We start from the raw sequence: 26,716 nt of genomic DNA on the forward strand, positions 1-26,716 counted from the left end.
AAGAGGAAGACATGGGATATGGGACCCAGGGCTGAAGTTTGAGAGAAGGCCCACAGGTTGTTAAGGGGAGGACCCCAAGAGCAAGCCATTCAGGCTGGAGCAAAGGGATAGGGGATTTTGGAAGTCTTCTTCTAAAACTTTTATACGTTTCCCTTTCCTAAAGGAAAAGGGTAATCATAGTTTATCTAGTACTTTAATCTAGTACAAAATTATGTTGAGAAGTTGTTGGAGAGTTTAGGAATTAGCCATAAAGCATAAAGAGCTGAGCAAATGAAAATAAATTAGATAATTAACTCTAGAAAAAAACTAAAAAATAAATGATCATTAATCCTCATACACTATTGACTCAGCAGTAAACCATACTATTTATGTAGTAATAATGTTATAAACTCTGAATATGAATTTAATTACATCAGGTGGTAGAGAGAGGCTGCTAGGAGGCAGTGAGTGAGTAAGAAACTGCTGGTTATATAGTATAGAAAAAATTTTAGTTTTAACAATGAAATAGATAAAGAACCTCCTATATGTATATGATTTATCAAAATAGAGGTGCCCACTAGAAGAAACAAATCAAAATTTTTTGTCTTCAGAGCTCAAGACTTCAGTGCAACTTGAATTTTTGAACAATATGCATAAAATAATTAAATGAAAATAAAATATAATGCCCTCTTCTCTCTCTCTCTCTCTCTCTCTCTCTCTCTCTCTCTCTCTCTCTCTCTCTCTCTCTTAGTTATAACCTTAAATAGGCATTCAGCACTGCCTTAAAGTTTCACTACATGTTTCTGGTTTGAATGCTTTCTGGAAGTTAAAAATTACTCCAAATGTATGCTTTCTTCTCTTCCCCTCAATCCTCCCACTCCACATTTCTGCAAATTATTTACCCATAAATTTTATTGAGGGATTCATTATCAAAGAATTCCCAAGTTGTTCCATCAGCAAATCCATCAGCCAGCCTTCACCTGTTGTCGTGATCCATGTCTTCCCTCAGAAAGGACCCTTTGCCTCCCAACACTCAGAAACCCATTCCTCCTCCTCTTCCCAAGAATTTTCATTATGCTCTTGCTCTCTTTCTCAGACACTAGCCTCTCTACTGAATTGTCTGCTGAATTATCAACAAGCAGGCTCACATGGCTACCCTAAAACAAGAAAAACACAAAACAACCCTCAATTGTCCTCACTTCTATTCCAGCTTCCAACAGATTCATCTTGTTCATTTCATGACAAAACTTCTCGAAAGCGTTGACCACATTGCTGTTTCCAACTTGGTCCTCACACTGGCAGTGCAACCCCCGTGACTCTGTCGTGAACCTAGTTACTTACACCTTCGCATATTTTCTTTCTCGATACACATACACCCCCATCAATAAAATGTAAGCTTCATGAAGTCAGGGAGTTTATCTTTTGTGCTGCTATCCTGATTCTTAACACATAGCACCTAACCTTCAATAAATATTTTGACCACTATAATATCTTTATTTCACAATAAGACAATGATTTTCTAAAAGATATTTTAGCATAAAATATATAGTATACACTGTGGAATGTACAGTATGATGACTACTTGAATAGATTTTTAAGATCTAAACTTTAAAACCCCTTCTATTTAGTGTAAATATGGAATGTGAATCCCATGCTGATATACATTTATTATTTTGCATCAATCTGTGTGTATGTTACATATGTAAATATAACATGCTACAAAAATAGCTAAATATTGGCAGGCATGGTGGCTCACACCTGTAATCCCAAGACTTTGAGAGGCTGAGGTAGGTGGATCACCTGAGGTTAGGAGTTCGAGACCAGTCTGGCCAACATGGCAAAACCTTGCCTCTATTAAAAATACAAAAATTAGCCAGGTGTGGTGGCACACACCTGTAGTCCCAGCAACTGAGTAGGATGAGGCAAGAGAACCGTTTGAACCCAGGGGGCGGAGGATAGAGTGAGCTGAGATGGTAACACTGCACTTCAGCGCTCCAGTCTGGGTGACAGAGTGAGACTTCATCTCAAAAAAAAAAAAAAAAAAAGGTAAATATTTATCAGTACAAACACCACCAATACATTCTATGTATCCATTGCCTAAAAGTTAGAATTTTAGTATCTATTTGTTTCCTGGAAAATGTAGTGGAAAACTAAGGAAATAATGAAAACTCTATACATTTTTTATTTAACAGAAAATTCCTGTTGCTCTGTAGATGGGATGGGGCAAAATCACTTGGTACCAGAATTTATTGTGACAGAAACTGCTGAACCCTAAGTAGAAGATAAGGCAACCTTTCTTTGGTGGCAATCATCTCTTGCTCTGCCTTTTTTTCCATTCATTCTTTCTTTTTTCCAATTTTTCTCCTGCCCTAACCAACTAGAGTGTCCACAGGCCAGGTGGTAAATGTCCTATTGTCCTTAAAACTTATGAGATTATTACAACATGGAATAGTTCCTAGGAGACTCATTTTTCTTCCACTGTTAGCCATGCCACCTTATTCTTATTCCAGAGAGTCCACGTCTCTGTCATCTCCAGCCCCATCTTCACAGGTGTTGCACATTAAAGACCATCATTCTTCATTTTTTCCAATGATGTGAAGATTTCAAAGATCATTAAGTCATCTAACAACAAAGATATATAAACAGTGGAATTGCTCTTAGACCTCTCTCTCTATATATAGTATTATATTACTGCCAGCTCTTTAGACTCCTTTATAGGAGATGATCTACTGCATAGATCAACTTTGAGGCTGATCTATGATTTTGTAGATGTGTTATATTTGATTGATGCAACAGAGATATATAGCTTTTTGGTTTTTTTGTATTTTTTTTTTCTTTTGAGACAGTGTCTCTCTGTCACCCAGGCTGGAGTGTAGTGGCACAATCTTGGCTCACTGCAACCTCCGCCTCCTGGGTTCAAACGATTCTCCTGCCTCAGCTGCCCGAGTAGCTGGGATTACAGGTGCCCACCACCATGCCTGGCTAATTTTTGTATTTTTAGTAGAGAAAGGGTTTTGCCATGTTGGCCAGGGTGGACTTGAACTCCCGGCCTCCGGTGATTTGTCCGCCTCGATCTCCCAAAGTGCTGGGATTACAGGTGTGAGCCACTGCACCCGACAGATATATATCTTTTTGAAACCTATCAGTTGACCTTCATCTTTTTAAAAGAGTACATATAACCTGAGAATTATCTTCTGTTGAACATTTTTGAGATCATTCACCAGTAAATTGATGGAGGCCAGAAAATATCTTAGGAGATTTTTCATTAATAGGAAAATAGTTTTGATTTTACTCATTTTATGTGTTTAGAAGAGCTTATATAATATGAAGAATATTTATTCATTAAGAGTTTGAAGAAATTCATAAGTACAGTGCTCTTTGGTGGAAATTTTATTGGAGGTAGTCTGTTGACAACTTAGGACAATAGATTTTCTGCTATATTTTTACTTCTCTCCCACAAGGCCCTCTGCTTTTTATACAAATTTATTTGCCTTTGGTCGGGTGTGGTGGCTCACGGCTGTAATCCCAGCACTTTGGGTGGCCAAGGAGGGCGGATCATGAGGTCAGGAGATTGAGACCATCCTGGCTAACATGGTGAAACCCTGTCTCTACTAAAAAAAAAAAAAAAAGTACAAAAAATTAGCCAGATGTGGTGGCAGGCACCTGTAGTCCCAGCTACTAGGGAGGCTGAGGCAGGAGAATGGCGTGAACCTGTGAGGCGGAGCTTGCAGCGAGCCGAGATCACGCCACTGCACTCCAGCCTGGGCAACAGAGCGAGACTCCGTTGCAAAAAAAAAAAAAAATTATTTGCCTTTTCCTTATGGGTTAGAACTGTATACTGAGGGAAGAGGCAGTTTTCACTAAATGCTGCAGCACTATATGCTCTTATATTCAGATTACGGTAATTTAATTAAGATGTTGACATCTATAAATGGCACTGTTCTCAGATTTTCTTCTGTGCATAAGATTTTTTGAGCTCTATTATCAGGCAAATATTGGCTTATTTTCCAAATGTATAGCATGAAGATTACCTTTTCCTGAAACTTTGAAAGAACAAACAGCAAAATAGCCTAGATTGAAGCATGTGGTAAGACTTTTTCAGTATCATAAATATTATTGAACTATCATGAATTTCTACAGTTTCTGTTACTTTTTTATTATTTACAGTATCTCTTTAAAAGCATTCATTTTGTTCAGGTTTTCAGATTTCTATTGATATATCTGTTTTTAATATATGTACATAATATTTAAATACTTTTATTAAACTTACATATTTTAAATATATATACATAATTTATATGCGTGTGCATGTATGTGTCTGGGTGCATGTGTGTGTGCATAATGTTTGGGTAGTAAAAAATGCAATAAAGAAAATTAAGGTAAGCAGATGTCAGAAAGAGATGGGGAGGAGCTGATGGCAGTGGCATGTCTTAGACTTGTTGACTAAGACATCTCTGAGAGGGTGTAATTTGAGTTAAGACCACAATTCCATGAAAGTGCAAGATATTCTAAGATTTGGGCAGAGTGTATCTGTCACTGGAAAGAGCAAACATGAAGTCACTAAGAAAAGGATAAGCTTAGTATATTTAGGGAATGGCGTAACCTTATCTCCACTGAGTAAGTTCAGAGGCCAGAAAGCACATGGTTTGATAGGATATGATGTCTATGACCTAGTGCAAAGCCTAGCAAATAGAAGGTACTCAATGATTACTCACTGGCCAACATGTTCAGAGTTTACACTTTTTATCTCCATTTGATGGAAAGCCATTGAAAAATTTCCTGTTTTATGTTCACCAAGTAGAGAACCTCCTTGTTTTCCCAAAAGGTGAAAGAGAGTCTTAGAGCCTCATAGATTCTCAAGTCTGGCCCCTCACAGATTCTGCAGTTGGTGGAAATTCCTTCCTTCCAGAGCCCAGCAATTCATTGCTTATTCTTTCTAATTTCAACATTCCCATTTTTGTTTATTTGTGTGCTTTTATGTATATTTCAAGTGATAGAAAACATGAATAAGATCTTACTGGAAATAAGAGGCCAGAATATACATTTTAAAGGAAAAAATCTTTCAGACTTCCTATGAAAAGAGAAGAAAAATTTCAAAAACCTGTTTCTTGGAAGCACTACACTCCACAGCAAAAATTTAATGCCTTCACCTTCTTCATCTTAAAACAAGACTGGTTTCTATTGACTTGCATCCATTTTCAATTGCCCAGTTTGTGAATTATTTAGTTTCCTCTCTATTTCTCCTCCTTTTTTTTCTTTCCAACTCCAGGGAAATATTACTTCATAACAGCTTGAAAAAAAGGAAAGGCAGGAGAAATAGAAAGCTCAAAACACCAATCTCAGGACTTTTTTTTTTTAACTAAAACATTTTTTTTAGTATCATCTCAGCCATAGCATCACATCATCAACCTGTTTGAAAAAAGAGGGAAAAGAAGAATGCTTTTTATCTGCTGCATTTCTACTCAAGTAATTCAAGTTATTTCAAATGTACTGTAATAATTTTGAAATAATGTTGAAATGTGCTTCCTTCCTACATTTGCAATTCTGTGCAACTTGACTACCAATTCAAATGAAAATTGCAATAAAAACCACACAAGAGCACATTATTTGCATTTTCAAGTTATAATCTAAGGACAGAATTTGATAATATATAAACTGCCTTTTTATGAAGAACTGAAATAAATTTACTATTTCACTAATATGGTACAATGGCAAGCAGACAAGCAGTTCACTAATATTCACATGGTACAATGACAAGCAGACAAGCAGTTCAGAGGCCCTGAATTTACTACTTACAAAGCTATTGCTCTCTGAACTTCAATTTCCTCTGTAAATTGGGAATAACACTTAATCTTTCACAGGGCTGTTTTAAGGCAGTGGTTCTCAAAGTGTGTGCCCCAGACCAAAGTGTATACCCAATAATGGGATTGCTGGATGAAATGGTCTTTCTAGTTCTAGGTCTTTGAGGAATCATCACAATGCCTTCCATAATGGTTGAACTAATTTACATTCCCACCAGCAGTGTAAAAGCATTCCCATTTCTCCACAGCCTCACAGCATCTGTTGTTTCTTGACTTTTTAATAATCGCCATTCTGACTGCCGTGAGACGGTATCTCACTGTGGTTTTGATTTGCATTTCTCTAATGATCAGTGATGTTGATCTTTTTTTCAATATGTTTGTTGGCTGCATAAATGTCTTCTTTTGAGAAGTGTTTTTTCATGTCCTTTGCCCACTTTTTAATGGGGTTGTTTGGGGTTTATTTTTGTAAATTTGTTTAAGTTCCTTGTAGATTCTGGATATTAGACATTTATCAGATGAATAGATTGCAAAAATTTTCTCCCATTCTGTAAGTTGTCTGTCCACTCTGATGATAGTTTCTTTTGCTGTACAGAAGCTCTATTAGTTTAATTAGATCCCATTTGTAAATGTTTGCTTTTGTTGCAATTGCTTTTGACATTTTCATCATGAAATATTTTGCCCATGCTTATATGCTGAATGGTATTGCCTAAATTTTCTTCTAGGGTTTTTAGAGTTTTGGGTTTTACATTTAAGTCTTTATTCCATCTTGAATTAATTTTTGTATAACGTGTAAGAAAGGGGTCCAGTTTCAATTTTCTGCATATGCTAGCCAGTTATCCCAGCACTATTTATTAAATAGGGAATCCTTTCCCCATTGCTAGTTTTTGTCAGGTCTGTCAACAATCAGATGGTTGTAGATGTGTGATCTTACTTCTGAGTTCTAGATTCTGTCCCATTGATCTATGTTTCCGTTTTTGTACTAGTACCATGCTATTTTGGTTACTGCAGCCTTGTAGTATAGTTTGAAGCCAGGTAGCGTGATGCCTCCAGCTTTGTTCTTTTAGCTTAGGATTGTCTTGGCTATATTGGCTCTTTTTTGTTTCCATATGAATTTTAAGGTATTTTTTTTCTAATTCTATGAAGAATGTCAATAGTAGTTTAATGGGAATAGCACTGATTTATAAATTACTGTGGGCGATATGGCCATTTTCACAATATTGATTCTTCGTATCCATGAGCCTGGCATGTGTTACCATTTGTTTGTGTCTTCTCTGCTTTCCTTGAGGAGAGGTTTGTAGTTCTCCTTGAAGAGGTTCTTCATTTCCCTTGTTAGTTGTATTCCTAGGTATTTTATTCTCTTTGTTGTAATTGTGAATGGGAGTCCATTCATGATTTGGCTCTCTGCTTGTCTATTGTTGGTGTATAGGAATGCTTGTGATTTTTGTACATTGATTTTGTATCCTGAGACTTTGCTGAAGTTGCTTTTCAGCTTAAGAAGCTTTTGGGCCGAGATGGTAAGGTTTTCTAGATACAGGATTATGTAATCTGTAAACAGAGACAGTTTAACTTCTTATCTTCCTATTTGAATACTCTATTTCTTTCTCTCCTCTGATTGCCCTGGCCAGAACTTCCAATTCTATGTTGAATAGGAGTGATGAAAGAGGACATCCTTGTCTTATGCTGGTTTTCAAAGGGAATGCTTCCAGCTTTTGCCCATTCAGTATGATATTGGCTGTGAGTTTGTCATAAATGGCTCTTATTATTTTGAGATACATTCCATCAATACCTAGTTTATTGAGAGTTTTTAACATGAAGGGTTGTGGAATTTTATCGAAAGACTTTTCTGCATCTATTGAGACAATCCATGATTATGTGATTTTTGTCTTTGGTTCTGTTTATGTGATGAATTATGCTTATTGATTTGCATATGTTGAACCAGCCTTGCATCCTGGGTTTGAAGCCTCCTTGATCATGGTAGATAAACTTTTTGATGTGCTGCCGGATTCAGTTTGCCATTATTTTGTTGAGAATTTTTGCATTAATGTTCATCAGAGATATTTTTCTGATATTTTCTTTTTTTGTTGTATCTCTACCAGGTTTTGATATCAGGATGATGCTGGCCCCAAAAATGAGTTAAGGAAGAATCCTTCCTTTTTAATTGTATGGAATAATTTCAGAAGGAATGGTACCAGCTTCTCTTTGTACCTCTGGTAGAATTCAGTGGCAAATTCACCTGGTCCTGGGCTTTTATTTGTTGGTATGCTATTTATTACTTACTCCATTTCAGAACTTTTTATTGGTCTTTTCAGGGATTCAGCTTTTTTCTGGTTCAGTCTTGGGAGGGTGTATTTGTCCAGGAATTTATCCATTTCTTCTAGATTTTCTAGTTTATTTTCATAGAGGTATTTACCCTATTCTCTGATGGTTGTTTGTATTTCTGTGGGTTCAGTTCTGATATCCCATTTATTATTTTTATTGTGTCTATTTAATTCTTCTCTCTTTTCTTCTTTATTAGTCTAGCTAGTGGTCTATTTTATTATTTTTTTTTTCCAAAAAACGCCTCCTGGATTCATTGATTTTTTGAAGGGTTTTCATGTCTGCCTCCTTCAGTTCCACCCTGATCTTGGTTATTTCTTGTCTTCTGCTAGCTTTGGGCTTTGTTTCCTCTTGGTTCTCTAGTTCTTGTAGTTTGGTGTTAGGGTGTCGATTTGAGATCTTTTGAGCTTTTCAGTGTGGGGATTTAGTGCTACAAATTTCCCTCTTAACACTGCTTTAACTGTGTCCCAGAGATTCTGGTACATTGTCCCTTTGTTCTCACTGGTTTCAAATAACTTCTTGATATCTACCTTAATTTCATTATTTACCCAGGAATCATTCAGAAGCAGGTTGTTCAATTTCCATGTGGTTGTGTAGTTTTGAGTAAGTTTCTTAATCTTGAGTTCTAGTTTGATTGTGCTGTGGTCTGAGAGACTCTTTGTTATGATTTCAGTTCTTTAGCATTTGCTGAGGAGTTTTACTTCCAATTATGTGACCAATTTTAGAGTAAGTACCATGTGGTGCCAAGAAGAATGTATATTCTGTTGTTTTGCAGTGGACAGTTCTACAGATATCTATCAGGTCCACTTGATCCAGAGCTGAGTTCAAGTCCTGAATATCCTTCTTTATTTTCTGTCTCAATGATCTGTGTAACATTGACAGTTGGGTGTTGAAGTCTTCCACTATTATTGTGTGGGAGTCAAAGTCTCTTTGTAGGCCTCTAAGAACTTGTTTTATGAATCTGGGTGCTCCTGTATTGGGTGCATATATATTTAGGATACTTAGCTCTTCTTCCTGAATTGGCCCCTTTACCATTATGTAATACCCTTCTTTGTCTTTTTTGATCTTTGTTGGTTTAAAGTGATTTTTCAGAAACTAGGATTGCAACCCCTGCTTTTTTCTGCTTTCCATTTGCTTGGTAAATTTGCCTCCATACTTTATTTTGAGCCTATGTGTGTCTTTGATATGAGATGGATCTCTTGAATACAGTACACTGATGGGTCTTGACTCTATCCAGCTTGCCATTCTGTGTCTTTTAATTGGGACATTTATTCTATTTACATTTAAGGTTAATATTGTTATGTGTGGATGTGATCCTGTCATCATGATGCTAGCTGGTTATTTTGCAGACTTGTTGATGTAGTTGTTTCATAGTGTCATTGGTCTTTGTACTTCAGTGTGTTTTTGTAGTGGCTTGTAACAGTTTTTCCTTTCTATATTTAGCGTTTCCTTCAGGAGCTCTTGCAAGGCAGGCCTGGTAATGAATTCCCTTAGCATTTGCTTGTCTGTAAAGGATCTTATTAATATTTCTCTTTTGCTTATGAAGCTTAGTTTGGTCAGGTATGAAATTCTGGGTTGGAAATTCTTTTCTTTTAGAATGTTGACTATTGGCCCCCCACTATCTTCTGGCTTGTAGGGTTTCTGCTGAGAGGTCTGCTGTTGGTCTGATGGACTTCTCTTTGTAGATGACCTGGCCTTTCTCTCTGGCTGCCCTTAACATTTTTTCTTTCATTTTGACCTTGGAGAATCTGATTGTGTGTCTTGGGGTTGATCTTCTTCTGGAGTATCTTACTAGGGTTCTCTTGATTTCCTGAATTTGAATGTTGGTCTGTCTTACTAGTTTTGGGAAGTTCTCCTGGATGATATCCTGAAGTATGTTTTCCAACCTGGTTCCATTTTCCTCATCTCTTTCAGGTACACCAATCAGCTATGGGTTCAGTCTTTTTGCATAATCCCATAGTTCTCTGAGGTTTTGTTCATTCCTTTTCATTCTTTTTTTCTCTAATCTTGTCTGCCTGCCTTATTTCAGCAAGATAGTCTTTACGCTCTGAAATTCTTTACTCTGCCTGGTCAGTTTGGCTACTGATACTTGCAGTTGCATTGCGACATTCTTGTGTTGTGTTTTTCTGCTCCATCAGGTCATTTATGCTTGTCTTTAACCTGGTCATTCTGGTTAACACCTCCTGTAATGTTTCATCATGGTTCTTAACTTCTTTGCATCGGGTTAGAACATGCTCCTTTAGCTCAACAAAGTTCATTATTACACACCTTATAAGCCGACTTCTGTCAGTTCATCTATCTCAGCCTCAGCCCAGTTCTGTGCCCTTGCCCGAGAGGTGTCGCAATCATTTGGAGGAGAAGAGGCACTCTGGGTTTTTTAGTTTTCTGCATTTTTTCGTTGATTCCTTCTCGTCTTCATGACTTTCTCTATCTTTGATCTTTAAGGCTACTGACCTTTGGATGAGGTTTTTGTAGGGAACTGTCACTTTTTTTTTTTTTTTTTTTTTTTTTTTTTGAGACAGTGTCTTGCTCTACCTCCAGGTTGGAGTGCAGTGGCACAATCTCAGCTCACTGCTACCTCTGTGTCTCAGGATGGCCTCCCCACGTTAGCTGTAGCTTTCACTACAGGTATGCACCACCATGCCCAGCTAATTTCTGAAATAACTTTATCTCTGTGTTAGCAGTTTATTTTACTTTAGACTTATTAGAACAATTATAAATAAAACTTTTTTTTTTACTTTAGACTTATTAGAACAATTCAAGTCGATTAAAAGACTGGAGTAAACCCTCTGCCAGTTCCAATCAAATTAATTGTGAACCCATGCTTAGAAAACTTGAGGTTCCTCATTTGTTTTCTCTGACAATGAGACAAATGAGCTGAGATGGGCACACAATGACAATAAGGGTGGGAGAAGTTTTTGTTCCAGGCGTTAGTATAATGAATGGGGGTTACCAAGCACACTCAGGAATAAGTTATTTCCAAAACTCCTTCGTTATAACCTACTAATAGCAAAAGACCTGTTAGAATTTAGGAAATATTTGATTAGGTTGGCTGTGGCTGAAAGCGTCCAATTATATTTTATTTTTTCCTTTCTCCTCTTCATGTTAAGAAAGCAGGCTCTTATGCATGAATGGAGCGGGATGTTTATCTCTCTCTTTCAGGTGGGCTCTGCCTAATACTTATAAATATTATGAAACATGCCAGAGCTAATTAGATGTGCAAGAAATTAGTCCAAGCAAATTAATCACTGCTACTCAAAGTGGAATTTTAGTGCCTTGTGGCTCAGAGATTATTTAGTGACTTCTCTTGCTTTCTCATTTTGTTACGATATAATTCACCCATGACAATGAGAATGGCTTGCTGAGGATTACCTCAATTTTCCCTTCTGCTGACAGAGGCTCAGCATATGGCCCAGAAAACACTCGGTCTGAGCTGCAGCTTTCAGGTTAAGTTGGAAGAGCAGTACTTTCTCCCTCCTAGAGCCCTTCTGATGGGATAGAAACTTCACCTGGGCATGGGGAACAGTCATGCACATGGCAGGTACTAAGCATCTTCAGCATCTGCTGATTCTTCCCTTTCCTGTGTAACAGGATCAAAAGTCTCCAGGCTACTGAGACACCAAAATGGGTTTGAGGCCGGGCACAGTGGCTCACTCCTGTAATCTCAGCACTTTGGGAGGCCGAGGCAGGCAGATCACTTGAGGCCAGGTGTTCAAGACCAGCCTGGCCAACATGGGGAAACCCCATCTCAAGAAAGAGAGAAAGAGAGAGAGGAAGGAAAGGAGAGGAGAGGAGAGGAGAGGAGAGGAGAGGAGAGGAGAGGGGAGGGGAGGGGAGGGGAGGGGAGAAAGAGGAGGGGAGGGGAGAAAGAGGAGGGGAGGGGAGAAAGAGGAGGGGAGGGGAGAAAGAGGAGGGGAGGGGAGAGGAGGGGCGGGAGGAAGGGAGGGAGGTAGGAAGGGTTTCTAAATAACAGAATTGATAAGCCATGAAAACGGAAACTGGCAATGACTTTCTAACTCTAAGTCTTAACCGAGTGCTCACAATGGGATCAGAGACTGTGCTTGCTAGATCCAGCTCCTTGGCAGACCAGGCTGTTAGGGAATGTGGGCCTAAGGTCAGCTGGGAAAAGCCACGACCAGAATTTATAGCAGAAAGCTAAAAATTGTGTAGCAAACAGCTTGGCATAGCACTTTACAGTCTACAGTGTATTTTCATGTGCATTGTAATATTTAATTCTCATACACATTCTGAGAGTGATACTTATTGCCATTTGTAAATAGGAAACTGAATCTGCCTGACTATCCCAAAGCCACATAGCTAGAAAGCAGCAGAGTCTAGCTTGAACTCCAGGTGCCCTGAGTCCTGCATTCCTTTCTCTTTCCAGCATCACAGCAACCTCTCTATATCTTGAGATGTTTGCAGGGTGAGGCTTAATGTGATAAACGGACATTTTCAGACCTTTACAGCCAGAAATTTATTATGTTATGAGAGTGTTGCTCTCATAACAGATAAAGATTGTGAAGTTAATTAGCATTACAAATGATTTTTATGCATTCTTTTATTTTATTTATTTAAGTTCTGGGATACATGTGCAGAACACGCAGGATTATTACATAGGTATACATGTGCCGTGGTGGTTTGCTGCACCTATCAACCCATCATCTAGGTTTCAAGCCCAGCAGGCATTAGGTATTTGTTCTAATGCTTTCCCTCCCCTTGTCCCCCACCCACCGACAGGCCCCGGTGTGTGACGTTCCCCTCCTTGTGTCAGTGTGTTCTCATTATTCAACTCCCACTTACGAGAGAACGTGCAATGTTTGGTTTTTTGTTCCTGTGTTAGTTTGCTGAGGATGATGGTTTCCGGCTTCATCCACGTTCCTGCAAAGGACATGAACTTCTTCTTTTTTATGTCTGCATATTTTAACTTTAGAAAGATGACAAGAAGCAAAACCATGTAGTCAACAGAGCCAAAGTTGAAAATCTCCATCAGATTGTACCCTTTGGTGATTTACAGCTCAATCTCTCTGTGACTTCGTCTTCTCCTCTATGAAATGGGGAAATAATCCTGACTTTGTAACATTATCATATTATTAAAAATCTAGAAAGCATTTAGAACCTTGTTTAGCACATAATGAGTGCTCAATAAATATTTCTTATTGGGTGGGCTTTATATAATTTCTAAAGCATATAATGTAAATGAAGAATAACACCATCACCTTTCAACATGATAGACATGAGTTTCATAGTTATGTTGCTATAAAAAAAAAAAAAAAGCCTGCTAATGGCTGGGCATGGTGGCTCATGCCTGTAATTCCAGCACTTTGGGAGGCTGAGGCAGATGAATCACTTGAGGCCAGGATTTTGAGGCCAGCCTGGTCAACATGGCGAAACCCCATCTCTACTAAAAATACAAAAATTAGGCATGATGGCACATGCCTGTAATCTCAGCTACTCAAATGGCTGAGGCAGGAGAATCCCTTGAACCTGGGAGATGGAGGTTGCAGTGAGCCAAGATTGTGCCATTACAATCCAGCCTGGGCGACAGAGCAAGATTCTAACTTAAAAACAAACAAACAAACAAATAAATAAACATAGCCTGCTAAAAAGAAAAACAAGGCTACATACTATGAAACTAAAATATAAATTGAATCTGGAATATATTCCAAACATACTGCTTCTGAAGGAATTTTTCTCCACATCCTTCAAAACTACAAAATTAGAGATTGAGTGTGGTATGGAATCAGTATACTATGATATAGAATTAGTAAATCTGCAGGTTAGTCTAGGATCCTATTAACAACTCATATTTGGACATATCTCTCCAGAAAAAAAATCAGTTATAGGATTTCTATATACTTGGATAACCAATATTTTCAAAGCACAGATACAGTATACATATATAAACACTTCCTTCTTTAGAATACATATAATTTAATATATCATATGGTCCATAAATTCCCAGGTGAGTTTGCACATTTTTCACTTTCTAGGTCTGGAAAAATAAAAATTCATGGAGCAATTCTTTGATGCTCTCTTTAAGAACTTTTCTTTATCTTTATTTTCTATTTTGCATCTTAGTTATTTTTACATGTATTTTTCATTTTCTCTCTAAGTTCATGCTTCTACAAATTCTCAGCCATGGCTTATGCATCTTTATATCCCCAACATATCTGGTTGAGTACTTTGTACATAGTAGACATTCAGTAAATATTTTATGAACACAGGATTTTTGATTTAATGAGAAGAGCTGTAGGGAGTAAAATGGAGAAGTAGAAGAATTAAAGTTTGTGTGTAGATGTGTGTGTGTGCTAGTAATCAAAGACCCGATTCAAACTGGCTCAAATGATACAGGAATTTATTGACTTATACAATTAAAATGTCTACATGCAGAGCAGGCTTGGAACATGAACTGATGGAAAAGTTCGCAATGCCATCAAAGTTATTCTGCTATTTCTTCATGACTTTGAAGGCCCTGTCTTCCTATTAGTTGATTTTATCCCTTGGCTGTTTATTGTAGCACAATGGTAGCAGATGAGTACCTGAGATTAAGAGGGCTGCATGCTTCCTCTTTTACATCAGAGCTGGGAAGAAGAGGTCTCTCACCACAATTATCCATCGAAATGTACCCTTTTGTGACAGAATTCTTACTGGACGAACTTACATCCATGTCTGTCTATGAACCAATCCCGTGGATTAGCAATGCCGTGTGGTGATAGGTGTGGTTCTGAGCCCACATTCGAGCAAGAAAAATGGCATGACCCTAGGAACTGGGTTGAGGGTTCAGTTCTGTTAGCAGTGGAGAGTATCTGAGTCATGCAGCACTTAAGTATGTTACTGTAGGCAGCAAATTCTTACGAGTCTGCAGCAACCTCCATTCTTGCCTTCTCAGAAGAAGGAGTTCCACCGAGGGGCCTGAGACAGAGGAGAGACACAGGCAAGTTTTAGAGCAGGAGTGAAAATTGATTTAAAAACTTTAGAACTTTAGAACAGGAATGAAAAGGAGTAACGTATACTTGGAAGAGGGCCGAGCGGGAAACTTGAGAGATCAAGAGCACAGTTTGACGTTTAACTTGAAGTTTTACATGTTGGCATACTTCCAGGGTCTTGCATCCCATCTCCCCTGATTCCTCCCTTGGGGTGGGCTGTCTGCATGTGTGGGGGCCTACCGACACTTCGGAGGGGCCGTGCGTGGTCTGTTTGCTGCAGCTGTGTGCATGCTCTCTTGAGGCGTTCTTCTCTTACCAGTCCAACATCCCTAGAGGAAGGTCATATACCAGTTCAACTCTGCCGTTTTGCCTCTTAGTGTGCATGTGTGAGCCCATTTGCTCAACTCCAGAAATCTTATTAGGAAGCTGCTGATCTCCAGTTTCAGGTGTTTCTATCTACTGGGAAACTGCCTTTGCTTCGGCTGTGACCAATTATTATTTTAGAGAGGCAGCTTAATAACTGCCTAACCATCACCTGATGGTCACCCACCTGGCATTTCTGGTGGAGGGGTGCCGCCTTCTGCCCTGTTAATATCTGACTAGTGACCTACTGTAACAATCCCAGCCAAATCATGGAACTGCTAAACAATTTGTGGCGGGAAGGGAGTGAGGATGGAAGGCTAAATGAATTTGAAGGAGGCGACCACAGCATGTGCAACATACATTGGGTAATAGTTTAAATTTCCAGAGTTCAAAAAATAAGGCTGAAATGCTGCAGTGTTACACTCACACATATTAGACATGTGAAAGAAGTGGTAAAACGTAGAGCCCCATAAAAGCTCAAAATATGTCAGGTCCTCTTGGGATGCTTTTTACTTACAAGTGCTTTTTGAAAAAAAAAATAGCAAGTGTTTGTTTTTTTTTTCCCTCCTGTTAAGATTAACTGTTAATTTTATGAGTAAAACTGATTTTAATAATTCCCTATAAAAATGACTGCTAAAGTAATTACATCACATCTAACATTTTTTTTCTTCTTGACGTTAAAACAAACAAGCATTCTAATTTAGATGGATGTGTCTTAGTACAAGTATTATTTAATGTTTATGGTCTTTATGAATCTTTTTGGATTACACAAGGGGCAGAATCATATTTGCATTCAGCCTTGTGTAGTCATAAAATAGCAAAGAGATTACCTGCAAGGGGCTATTCTAGTCCTTAAGAAACTGTCAAGCTCCTAAAGTGAATCTCACTGTGCTATTCCTTTAGGATCCTTCTTTCTGGCCTCAGACAATGGTTCAGCATTTCCCATACCCACCCACCAAACGACTCAGCCACTCAGCTCCCCACAGCTATGCCTAAAATATCCCTACTTGTACTGGTTTTCTCTGGTTGGCATCAGCCTAGCCTAAACCCACTGAATTACCTCCACCTAGCTTATCCACTCTCCCTGTCCTATTTCTTTCTACAGGAGCCTTCACCCTTTACCCCAACCAACTATAAAAATACCCAAAACACCACTTAAAAACAAATACTTGCTTTATCCCTTCAGGATTAGACATTTTCTCACTTTTCATTTGTTATACAAATCTTACTGATTTATTACTGAGAAATATGAGGTTGGTGCAAAAGTAATTGCACTTTGACCCTTCCTTTTAGAAACAATGACTGCAATTAATTTCGCACCAATCTAATAAATAGATGAGGGAGATAGCTAAGCTTCCCTACCTAGATTCCATGTGAAAAATAATGGAGAAAATCGCTGTAGTATTTTCTTTGTAAAACACCTTAATTATTATTATTACTTATTTTTATTTTCATTTTTATTTTTATTTTTGGAGATGGAATCTCACTCTGTCACCCAGGCTAGAGTGCAGTGGTGTGATCTCGGGTCACTGCAACCTCCACCTCCCAGGTTCAAACAATTCTCCTGCCTCAGCCTCCCAAGTTGCTGGGATTACAGGTGCCCACTGCCATACCCGGCTGATTTTTGTATTTTTAGTAGAGGCGGGGTTTCGCCAAGTTGGCCAGGCTGGTCTTGGAACTCCTGACCTCAGATGATCTGCTCGCCTTGGCCTCCCATAGTGCTAGGATTACAGGCATGAGCCACTGTGCCCGGCCTATTAATATCATTATTTTTTGAGACAGGGTTTGCTCTGTTGCCCATGCTGGAATGCAGTGCATAGCTCCCTGCAGCCTCCAACTCTTGGGCTTGAGCAATTCTCTCACTTTAACCTCCTTAGTAATTAGGACTACAGGGGCACACTACCTTGCACGGCTAATTTTTAAAATTTTTGTAGAGAAGAGGTCTCTCCCTGTTGCCCAGACTAATCTCAAACTCCTGGCCTCAAGTAATCCTCCCATCTTGGCCTCCAAAAGTGCTGGAATTACAGGCCTCAGCCACCATGTCCGACCCTAATGATTCTTATTAGTTAGTTATGGTTAGCTTGGAAGATAAGGGAGTCCACCAAGCTCTAGTTAGTGCAGACAGGATTTTCTATTTTTGCTTCCAGCCCACAGTACACAGGGGGATGGCAGGAGAGAAATTTCTTTCACTGCTGTTGTTCAAAGAATGGGTGGAACTTCAACACACCATTCTCGCATGTGATTAATGCTGTTCTCCGCGTGCCATTAGAAGGGTTGGAATCTCACCCCTTTCAGGGAGATTTTAAAGAAATCCAGGGATCAGACTGCCACAATTACTCTGAACACTGGATATTCCATGGAGGAGGTTTAGTTTAACAAAGATGAAAATGCGTGTTTAATATTCTCACTTGCTTCTTTCTGCAACCTAGCAAATGTCTCTCCCTTCTCCTCCTCCTCCACCTTTATATACTGGGGTGAAGAGGAAAGAAAAGCAACAACAATAAAAAGTTTGAACTAAAAATACATATTTATGTATACATGTACAATATGATAATTTCTAAACATAATTGTGACAGTTATTTGCACAGATATCTGATCTTAAGGAAATGCGTGATACATCGTTGAGAGAAAAAGCTAGGTGCAGAGAGAAATATATGCTTCTATTATAGGAAACACACATACAAAACCAATATATAGATAGCTCTATGTGTTTGTGTATCTGTACGTGTGTGTGTTCTATGAGAAGGTAAAAGTAGTAGAAGGAGACATACCTTAGTTACCTTGGGAGGATGGAATTGCATATGGGAATGATGGTTTGTGTTTTAACATACATTTGTGGGTAATTTCCTTGTCACTTCAAGTATATATTATTTTTAATGTAATAAACATCAAGTGACAATTTTACAAGGGAAATTTTCTTCACTATAGAAAATTTTTCTTTACTGTAGAAAAATGCACTCCCTTTTGGATTTGAGGCAAATGATGAATAAAGTAAAGTAATATTGGACACTGATGCAAAATGAGTCAATTTTTAAAAACAAAGAACCATGTGGAAACCATGTTTCTACCTTATAAAGTCAACAAGGTGACTATTGAAAAAAATTATCTTACACAATGATATGAAAATAATACAATTTAATTTTGGTTTTGCTTTGGCTTAACGTTTTTGGTTTCTTATCAAAGTTATCCGTGTTCCTGGTATCTCATTAAATTTATTGACATTCATCATTTTATCCCATGACAGTTCTGTGATTTTACAAGGAAACTTGTTACACAGGAGGGGATAATTTGGGAATTTTAGCATGGAGATTGCAATTTTTGCTTCAGGTAGCAACATATCCATTTATATTCAGACTTACTGACTAAAATTTTTGGAATCATAGATTTCACCATGTAAGTTTAAAATCTCAGTAATCTCTACTCCCATTTAAAAATTTACTGACATCTATTAAAATTTGTAGAAGGTAAATTCTCTCGAAAACATGTATAGAAATCATTTTGTTTCAAGATGGCAGGCTGATACACAAAAACAACTGAAGTGGAAAGTTTTGGGGGGTAGTGTATTTTCGTATGCCAAAAATGACTAAAATTCAACATATTTTGAAACTACTTTTGACCCTTACCGTAGTTTATTTCCTATTATTTTCTCATGTTAGCTGATACGATGATATTAGTTTGATTTGTTCTATAACATAACTGCTCTGTGGTAAAATCAGTCAATTAGTAGTATATATTTCCATAGCTATTGGAAGGAAGACCCCTTCGAAGATTCCAATACCTTTGTTTTATTTAGAAACATACATAATAAAACTTCTAACACTAGAATGGGCGGGTCTTTACAAAGTTCAGAATTGGAGAATATCCTGGGCCTCTACATGGGTGATAAGGTTTATTTCTCACCAAATCTTTCTGTTATTTTTATTTTTATAGGCAAATTTTTATCAACATAAGAACAAATTTTCTGTCTTTATTTTTTTTGTTTTATCCCTCGCTCTATGCATATTTTCTGTAAAATTACCGTAAGAATTATTTCAGTCTAGTTGAACTCCCCCTAGAACTATCAAAAGGCCACTCAGTACTCTATTTGTTCATCACCAGGTTTTATATATAAATATAAATATACATTTAGATAAATAGGCAATATAGATCACGGATAGGTGGATAGAAGATAGAATGAAAGAATGATAGGTAGGTAGGTAGGTAGGCAGATAGATAGATAGATAGATAGATAGACAGACAGACAGACAGCATCCATATTCTTTCTCCATATGTCTTGGGTTTCTCCATTATTTTCTTAACTGATACTCCAAGACAGTTTCCACTAAAATTTATCAATAGGCACATTCAAACGTGTACTATTTGTCTCAGATGATTACTGTAGCCCTGATGCCAGGAAAGTGGCACTTTCAACATTTAAAGGAATTGAATTAACTCAGAGTGAAAACACGTCCCCATATCTAGATCATACCAGTGTGTGCATGTGCGAAAGATTGACAGGTAGGATTCACAAGGTCGGATGAGGACTGACAAGGAATGCATCTTAAGGATTGTGAGGGAAAATGAGAAATACCCCAATCTCCCACAATTATAATTTATTTTAATTTGAATTGAAGAAACATTAAAACAATGAAATTGTCTTCCATTTCTACTTTTAAAATAATATTTGCTAAAGAAAGAAAGGCATTCTGATAGGCCTCTATGAACGTCTAAGCTTTTTATGTTTAAAGAAGCTGATTGCTTTTGTGAAGGAAATACTTTTGAGCATACAAATTTTCAAATTTAAAAGAGAGATTAAGTGAAAATTCGATACATTGTGTTGAAGAAGCATTGCTTCTAACACTCAGTTTTTATACATACATATTCAAAAGCGACGTTTTCATCCTATTTTGTAGCATGTACTGTGAAGTTGGCAGGAAATTTGACCAGACCCGTTATAATTTGTAATTTGTATCCTGTTACTACTGGTAAACAAGTGTGTGTACATGAACTTTCAGATACTACCAGAAAAATTTCATTACATTTACTGCTTAGCGATAAACCTTATCTCCCTTAGAGGCAGAAGGTACTCTTTCATTCTTAACTTTCTCCAGACCGTCCGCACCAGTGTTAAAAGTTTCATCATGTACATCCCTAAATAAAACAAAGGTAATGGAACCGTAGTAAGTATCTGAGATTTTATTAGTACATCAAATGAGATTAGTAACCTGTTTCCAAGTCTAAACACTTGAAGGATTATCTCTTTGTAATGAGAAATAAATGTGTTCTCTGGTTTGTATTTATGGTAATGTAAAATTTGAATCTGCTCCATTAGTGTTCTGAAATAACTTAAATCTCTTCACTATAGAAAAATGCACCCCCTTTGGATTTGGGGCAAATTATGGATAAAGTAAAGTAATATTGGACACTGGAGAAAAATGAGTCAATTTTTAAAAACAAAGAGCCATGGGGAAACCATGTTTCTACCTTATAAAGTCAAGATGAATATTGAAGAAAATTCTCTTACACAACAATATGAAAACAATTTAATTTTGGTTTTGCTTTGGCTTAACATTTTTCATTTTTTATCGAAGTTATCCATGTTCCTAGTATCTCGCTATTTATTGACATTCATCATTTTATCCCATGCCAGTTCTGTTCAAATATGTTTTCACTTTTCTTTTTTCCAACTATTTCATTTTATCTCATTTCCAGATGTGGACAAGGATGGAAAGGAAATCGATGCCATATCAAGTTTAATCCCCCTACTACAGACTTCACGTATGCTCAGAATAGTAGGTGACATTATGACTAAACAAATGGCTTGGTTTGGGTGGTATCTAATATATTTCACTGCATATTTATCTTTTTCATTGGTTTAAAATTCCAGATACATGGGCTCTCCTGGGTATTGGATCAGCATTCCTGATGACTCATATCACAGTTGCGGTCTTGTGTTTTCTTGCAAACAGAAAAGTACCAGTAAGGTAAGTGATGCCTTTAGTTGTTAAATGAAATATACCATAGCAGAAAAATTTTCTGCAACATTTCCTTTGCTATTTTTTTTCTGTCACTCCATATTACATGCAGGAAACTTTATTGTTTTCATGCTTTATGGATTTATTTTTCTGGGCAGAAAGGAGGAGCTACCTAACAAAAATTGCTCTCCTTTTTTTAGTATAAAGCCTGAAATTTACTTTTCAGATTATGTTAGGAGCCTTTTTGAGGGCATCTATATATATGTGACATTATCATATACATATGACATTATCATATATATGTGTGTGTGTGTATATATATGTGTGTGTGTGTGTGTGTGTGTATGACATTATCCACAGACTAAAAAGACTTGAGGGGCTAGACTTGCCACTTCTGGTGGTGCCTGGGGAAGACAGCAGAACAGCAAAGGAAATTCTTTCTTTGCTTACACAGTGTGTTAGCCTGTTCTCACACTGCTAATAAAGACATACTGAGACTTCTGCATAATTTATAAAGGAAAGAAGTTTAATGGACTCACAGTTTCATATAACTGGGGAGGCCTCACAATCATGGTGGAAGGCAAAAGAGAAGCAAAGGCATGTTTTTCTTTCTTTCTTTTTTTTTTTTTTTGAGACGGAGTCTCACTCTGTTGCCCAGGCTGGAGTGCAGTGGCATAATCTCGGCTCACTGCAACCTCCGCCTCCCAGGTTCGAGTGATTCTCCTGCCTCAGCCTCCCAAGTAGCTGGGATTACAGGCACCTGCCACCTTGCCTGGCTAATTTTATTTTTAGTAGAGACGGGGTTTCACCATCTTGTCCAGGCTAGTCTCAAAATCCTGACCTTGTAATCCACCCGCCTCAGCCTCCCAAAGTGCTGGGATTACAGGCGTGAGCCACCGTGCCTGGCCGCCAAAGGCATGTCTTTCATGGCAGCAGGCAAGACAGCTTGTGTAGGGGAACTCCCCTTTATAAAACCATTAGCTCTCGTGAGACCTATTCACATCATGAGAACAGCATGGGAAAGACTCACCCCCATGATTCAATTACCTTCCACCAAGTCACTCCAATGACACGTGAGAATTATTACAATTCAAGGTGAGATATGGGTGGAGACACAGCCAAACCATATCACATAGGGAGGCAGGACTCTTAGCACTAATGTTTTAGCCCTAGCACCCCATGTACTGAGCATGCGCAAAACAGGGCCAAGAGCTACTGCATCTGCATGAAGGAACTCTGCAGGCTGGGCTCATGCAAGACTCAGAGACCCTCACAATCAACAGTGCCACCAAGGGTCCTGGATCTTTTCTACCCATTACCCATTTTCTCATTCCTAGCATGGGTTCCAAGTAAACCAAGTAATGAATGTGATTGGCTTTTATGAACTCAGCAAGATAAGGGCTCACTAAAAGATTTAATAACATTTTTAGAAATTAAAGAAATGCATCATATCTTGAACACCTGAGTTTGTGGTCAGAAATTTAGATCTGCTGCAATACCAAATATGTCACAGAGCAAAGGATTCTTCACTTTTTTCCTTGGTGTCAATTTGTACATCCCTCCTCATGAATTATTTTCAGATCTCCAGCCTGCAATCATGTGAATAAATAGACACCTATCTTGATAACAGGAATTATAGCTAGGTTATTATAGAACTATGGTGTTCGTAAGGGAAAAAAATGATATTTGTAATCTATTAAGACTATCTTGGTCCGGACGCGGTGGCTCATGACTGTAATCCCAGCACTTTGGGAAGTCAAGATGGGCAGATCACTTGAGGTCAGGAGTTCAAGACCAGCCTGGCCAACATGAGGAAACCTTATCTCTACCCAAAATACAACAACAACAACAACAAAAATAGCCCGGTGTGGTGGCACATGCCTGTAATCCCAACTACTTGGGAGACTGAGACAGGAGAATCATTTGAACCTGGGAGGAAGAGGTTGCAGTGAGCTGAGGTCACGCCACCACACTTTAACCTGGGTGACAAAGTGAGACTCCAAAAAAAAAAAAAAAAAGACTATGTTATTCAGTATTAATTATGTAATTATTTTTTGTGAGCCTACAATATGCTAGACAACATAAACACAAACATGAATGAAAAGCAGTCTAGACTTTAAGAAGTTTCTAAGCTAGAGAAAGAAGCAGATACATAAACCACTAGGTGAAATACTAGTTGTGTGCTAGAATACACACATGTATTTGTCTGGCTTCTCCAGAGAAACGTTAAAAAAAAAATAGGATATAGAGATAGAGACAGAGAGAGAAAGAGAAAGAGAAAGAGAGAGAGAGAGAGATTTAAGGACTTGTCTCATGCCATTGTGGGGACTGGCAAGCTTGAAAACTGTAAGGCAGACCAGCAGAGTAGAAATCCAAGTAAGAGTTGATGGTCCAGTCTTGAGTCTAAAATCTGCAGGGCAAAACACCAGGCAGGAAACTCTGACAGAGTTTTTGCTTCTCAGTCTTGAGGCAGAACCCTTTCTTTATAAAGAAATCCCAGTCTGCGCTTGAGCCCCCCGCCGCCACTCCCATTATGGAGGACCATCTGCCTTACTTAAAGTCAACTGATTATAATGGTTAATCACGTCCGAAAACTACCTCCACAGCAACCTCTAGACTAGTGTTTGACCAAACAATCGGGCATCATAGCCTAGCCAAGTTGACACAAAAAGTTAACTTTCATGATATATAAGCAAGCTGTCATTTTCATACCACCAGCAAGAGCGTTCGAAAATAATTCTAAATTTCACAATTTCTCCAGATTCATGTTGAACAGCCTGTCATTGGAAATTATTGAGAGGACCCTCATGCAAATATTGGTGTCACTATGCCAAAGCCCGACAGAGCCGCCTCTCTTGCTCTCTTCTATTTCTCTCATTTTCTTTAATTTTACATATTCCTTTCTCTTTGCTTCTTACCGTCTTTCTTTGCCAGACTCTACTTCTATTTACCCTTTCCCTATTTCTTTGTCCTTCTTCTCTTAACCTCAAATTTTCTTCTGTCTCGCTGTTTTTTTAAGTATTTTCTTCCAGTAACTTATTTAGATTCCCCAGGGTTTGCCTCTCCATCCACTTTTCTTCCTCCTCTACACATTCTCCATAGATGTCATTCATTTCCAAGATTTTAAGTGACATCTAGATGTAAATGCCTTCAAGTCAGGTCTCTCTCTTACTGAAATATTTTTCCAAGCTCCAGATCCATACCATGCTTTCAACCATTTGTTAGACTTTCCAGCTGAATATTTCTCGAACTACTTCGACCTTAACATATGAGATATTAGTGCTTATAATTTCCATATCCTGGAATCTACCTTTGAAGCCTGAGGAATAAAGGGTAGCATCATTATTTGAGGTGTAAAGCTCAGATATAGCTATTTTTATTGTCTTACCAAACACACCAGAACTCTAATAGTATCCATCCCTCATACACAAGTATCACAAGGAATTGAGTGAAATTGGCTACACCCCTCAAATAAGAGGTTCAAGTAACACATGTTCTATACAAAGACTACCAATAATTGGGGTCAGACACAAATCCCTGAGGCTCACAAAAGGAAGAAGAACCATCTCTGTTGAACCATCTCTTTCTTCTTCCCAGTCTATACAAAGAGATGACTGGAAAGAAAGAAGGATGAGAGTTTTTGAAGTTATTGTCTTGGAATAGTGCAGTATATTTGGTGAGAAGTTTTTCCTCTTTCCTGGGAGAAGAAATGGGGAAGGTGAGGAAGATACTATCACCAGCACTACCCAAAATTAATGATGGAAAGGCTGCAAAAGAATCAATAGTTTAGATTGATGATGGCTAGAAAACAGGTACAAAATCTACAAAAATCTACTCCCTGGAGCTGCATCAGAGTAGAGTGTAAAGAAAAAGTTTCTAGGAGTGTAAAGACAATGTTGGCTTAATGTTTTGAAAGTAGATGGCCACTGGAGTATTCTGCCCCAGCAAGTCTTAAAAAGACTGTGGTATGGAATACTATGCAGCCATAAAAAAAGAATGAGTTCATGCCCTTTGTGGGGACATGGATGAAGCTGGAAAACATCATTCTTAGCAAACTAACACAGGAACAGAAAACCAAACACCGCATGTTCTCACCATAAGTGAGAGTTGAACAGTGAGAACACATGGATGCAGGGACACATCACACACTGGGGCCTGTTGGGGGATGGGGGGAAGGAGAGGGAGAGCATTAGGACAAATATCTAATGCATGCGGGGCTTAAAACCTAGATGGTTGATGGGTGCAGCACACCACCATGGCACATGTATACCTGTGTAAAAAACCTGCACATTCTGCAGATGTATCACAGAACTTAAAGTATTATAATAATAATAATAATAATGACCATGGTGTAATATGTACCTGGGAAGGGAGGAAACTGTACTGTGGGGAAAGGAGGGAGGGAGGAAATTGTACTATGTCTCAGTTATGCAGATCCACAGAAGATGTGGAAGCTGGAGTTTACTTTCAGTCCATTCGAGGAAACACGGAAAATAGAGATAAATTGAAATTGTAGGGTTGTTCAGGCAGTGCTCATTCAGGTGAGGTGAAGCCCTTCCTGGAGAGGGCAATAGGGGCAGGGTTGAGCTGAAGGTAGACACAGCTACCTTTCCTTTAAAAGGTGTATTGGTCCATTGTTGCATTGCTGCAAAGACATACCTGAAACTGGGTCATTTATTTTAAAAGAGGTTTAATTGGCTAACAGTTCTGCAGGCTACACAGGAAGCATAGCACCAGGATCTGCTTCTGGGGAGGTTTCAGGAGGCTTTTACTCATGGCAGAAGGCAAGGCAGGAGCTTGCATGTCACATGGTGAAAACAGGAGCAGGAGAGAGAGAGTAGGGGGAAGTGACACACACTTTTAAATGACCAGATCTGGTGAGACCTCACTCACTACAGTAAGAACAGCATCAAGTCATGAGGGATCTGCTCCCATGACACAAACATCTCCCACCACGCCCCACCTCCAACACTGGGGATTACAATTCAACATGAGATTTGGGTGGCAACAAATAACCAAACGATCAATATATCATAGTATATCAAAAGACATCCAATGATAGAAGGGTCCCAAGTGAAATTGATTTAGACACACACACACACACACACACACACACACACACACGAAACCCATACACGTCACCATGAAGGCCACAACAACAGAAAAGTCAAGCCAAGAAGTCAGAACTACATTAACCCACTGCAATAGAAGACCCCTCCCTACTATTGACAAGTAACAAGTTACCAAAGAAGATTCCAGCCTGTTTCCATCTGTTCTCTGTGTCTACACTGTTCAGCCAAACCTTGACAAAGGAGTGGGGCATGCTTCAGAGCCAAAACATAACCTTCCCAACTTTCCTTGCTCCAGGCAGCAACCT

At 38.4% G+C, this 26,716-nt stretch overlaps 1 protein-coding gene across 2 annotated transcripts in view; it reads left to right on the top strand.

The window, feature by feature from the left end:
• MALRD1 (MAM and LDL receptor class A domain containing 1) overlaps nucleotides 1-26,716 on the top strand; it is a 930,868-nt gene that overhangs the window by 870,662 nt on the left and 33,490 nt on the right. For both annotated transcript variants that reach the window (XM_050804020.1, XM_050804021.1), the window contains exons 37-38: nucleotides 21,077-21,156; nucleotides 21,252-21,348. In XM_050804020.1, coding sequence (XP_050659977.1) covers nucleotides 21,077-21,156; nucleotides 21,252-21,348 — 177 coding nt within the window. The remainder of the gene's footprint in view (nucleotides 1-21,076; nucleotides 21,157-21,251; nucleotides 21,349-26,716) is intronic.

This window comes from Macaca thibetana, chromosome 9 (assembly GCF_024542745.1).
Source record: "Macaca thibetana thibetana isolate TM-01 chromosome 9, ASM2454274v1, whole genome shotgun sequence".
NCBI lineage: Eukaryota > Metazoa > Chordata > Mammalia > Primates > Cercopithecidae > Macaca > Macaca thibetana.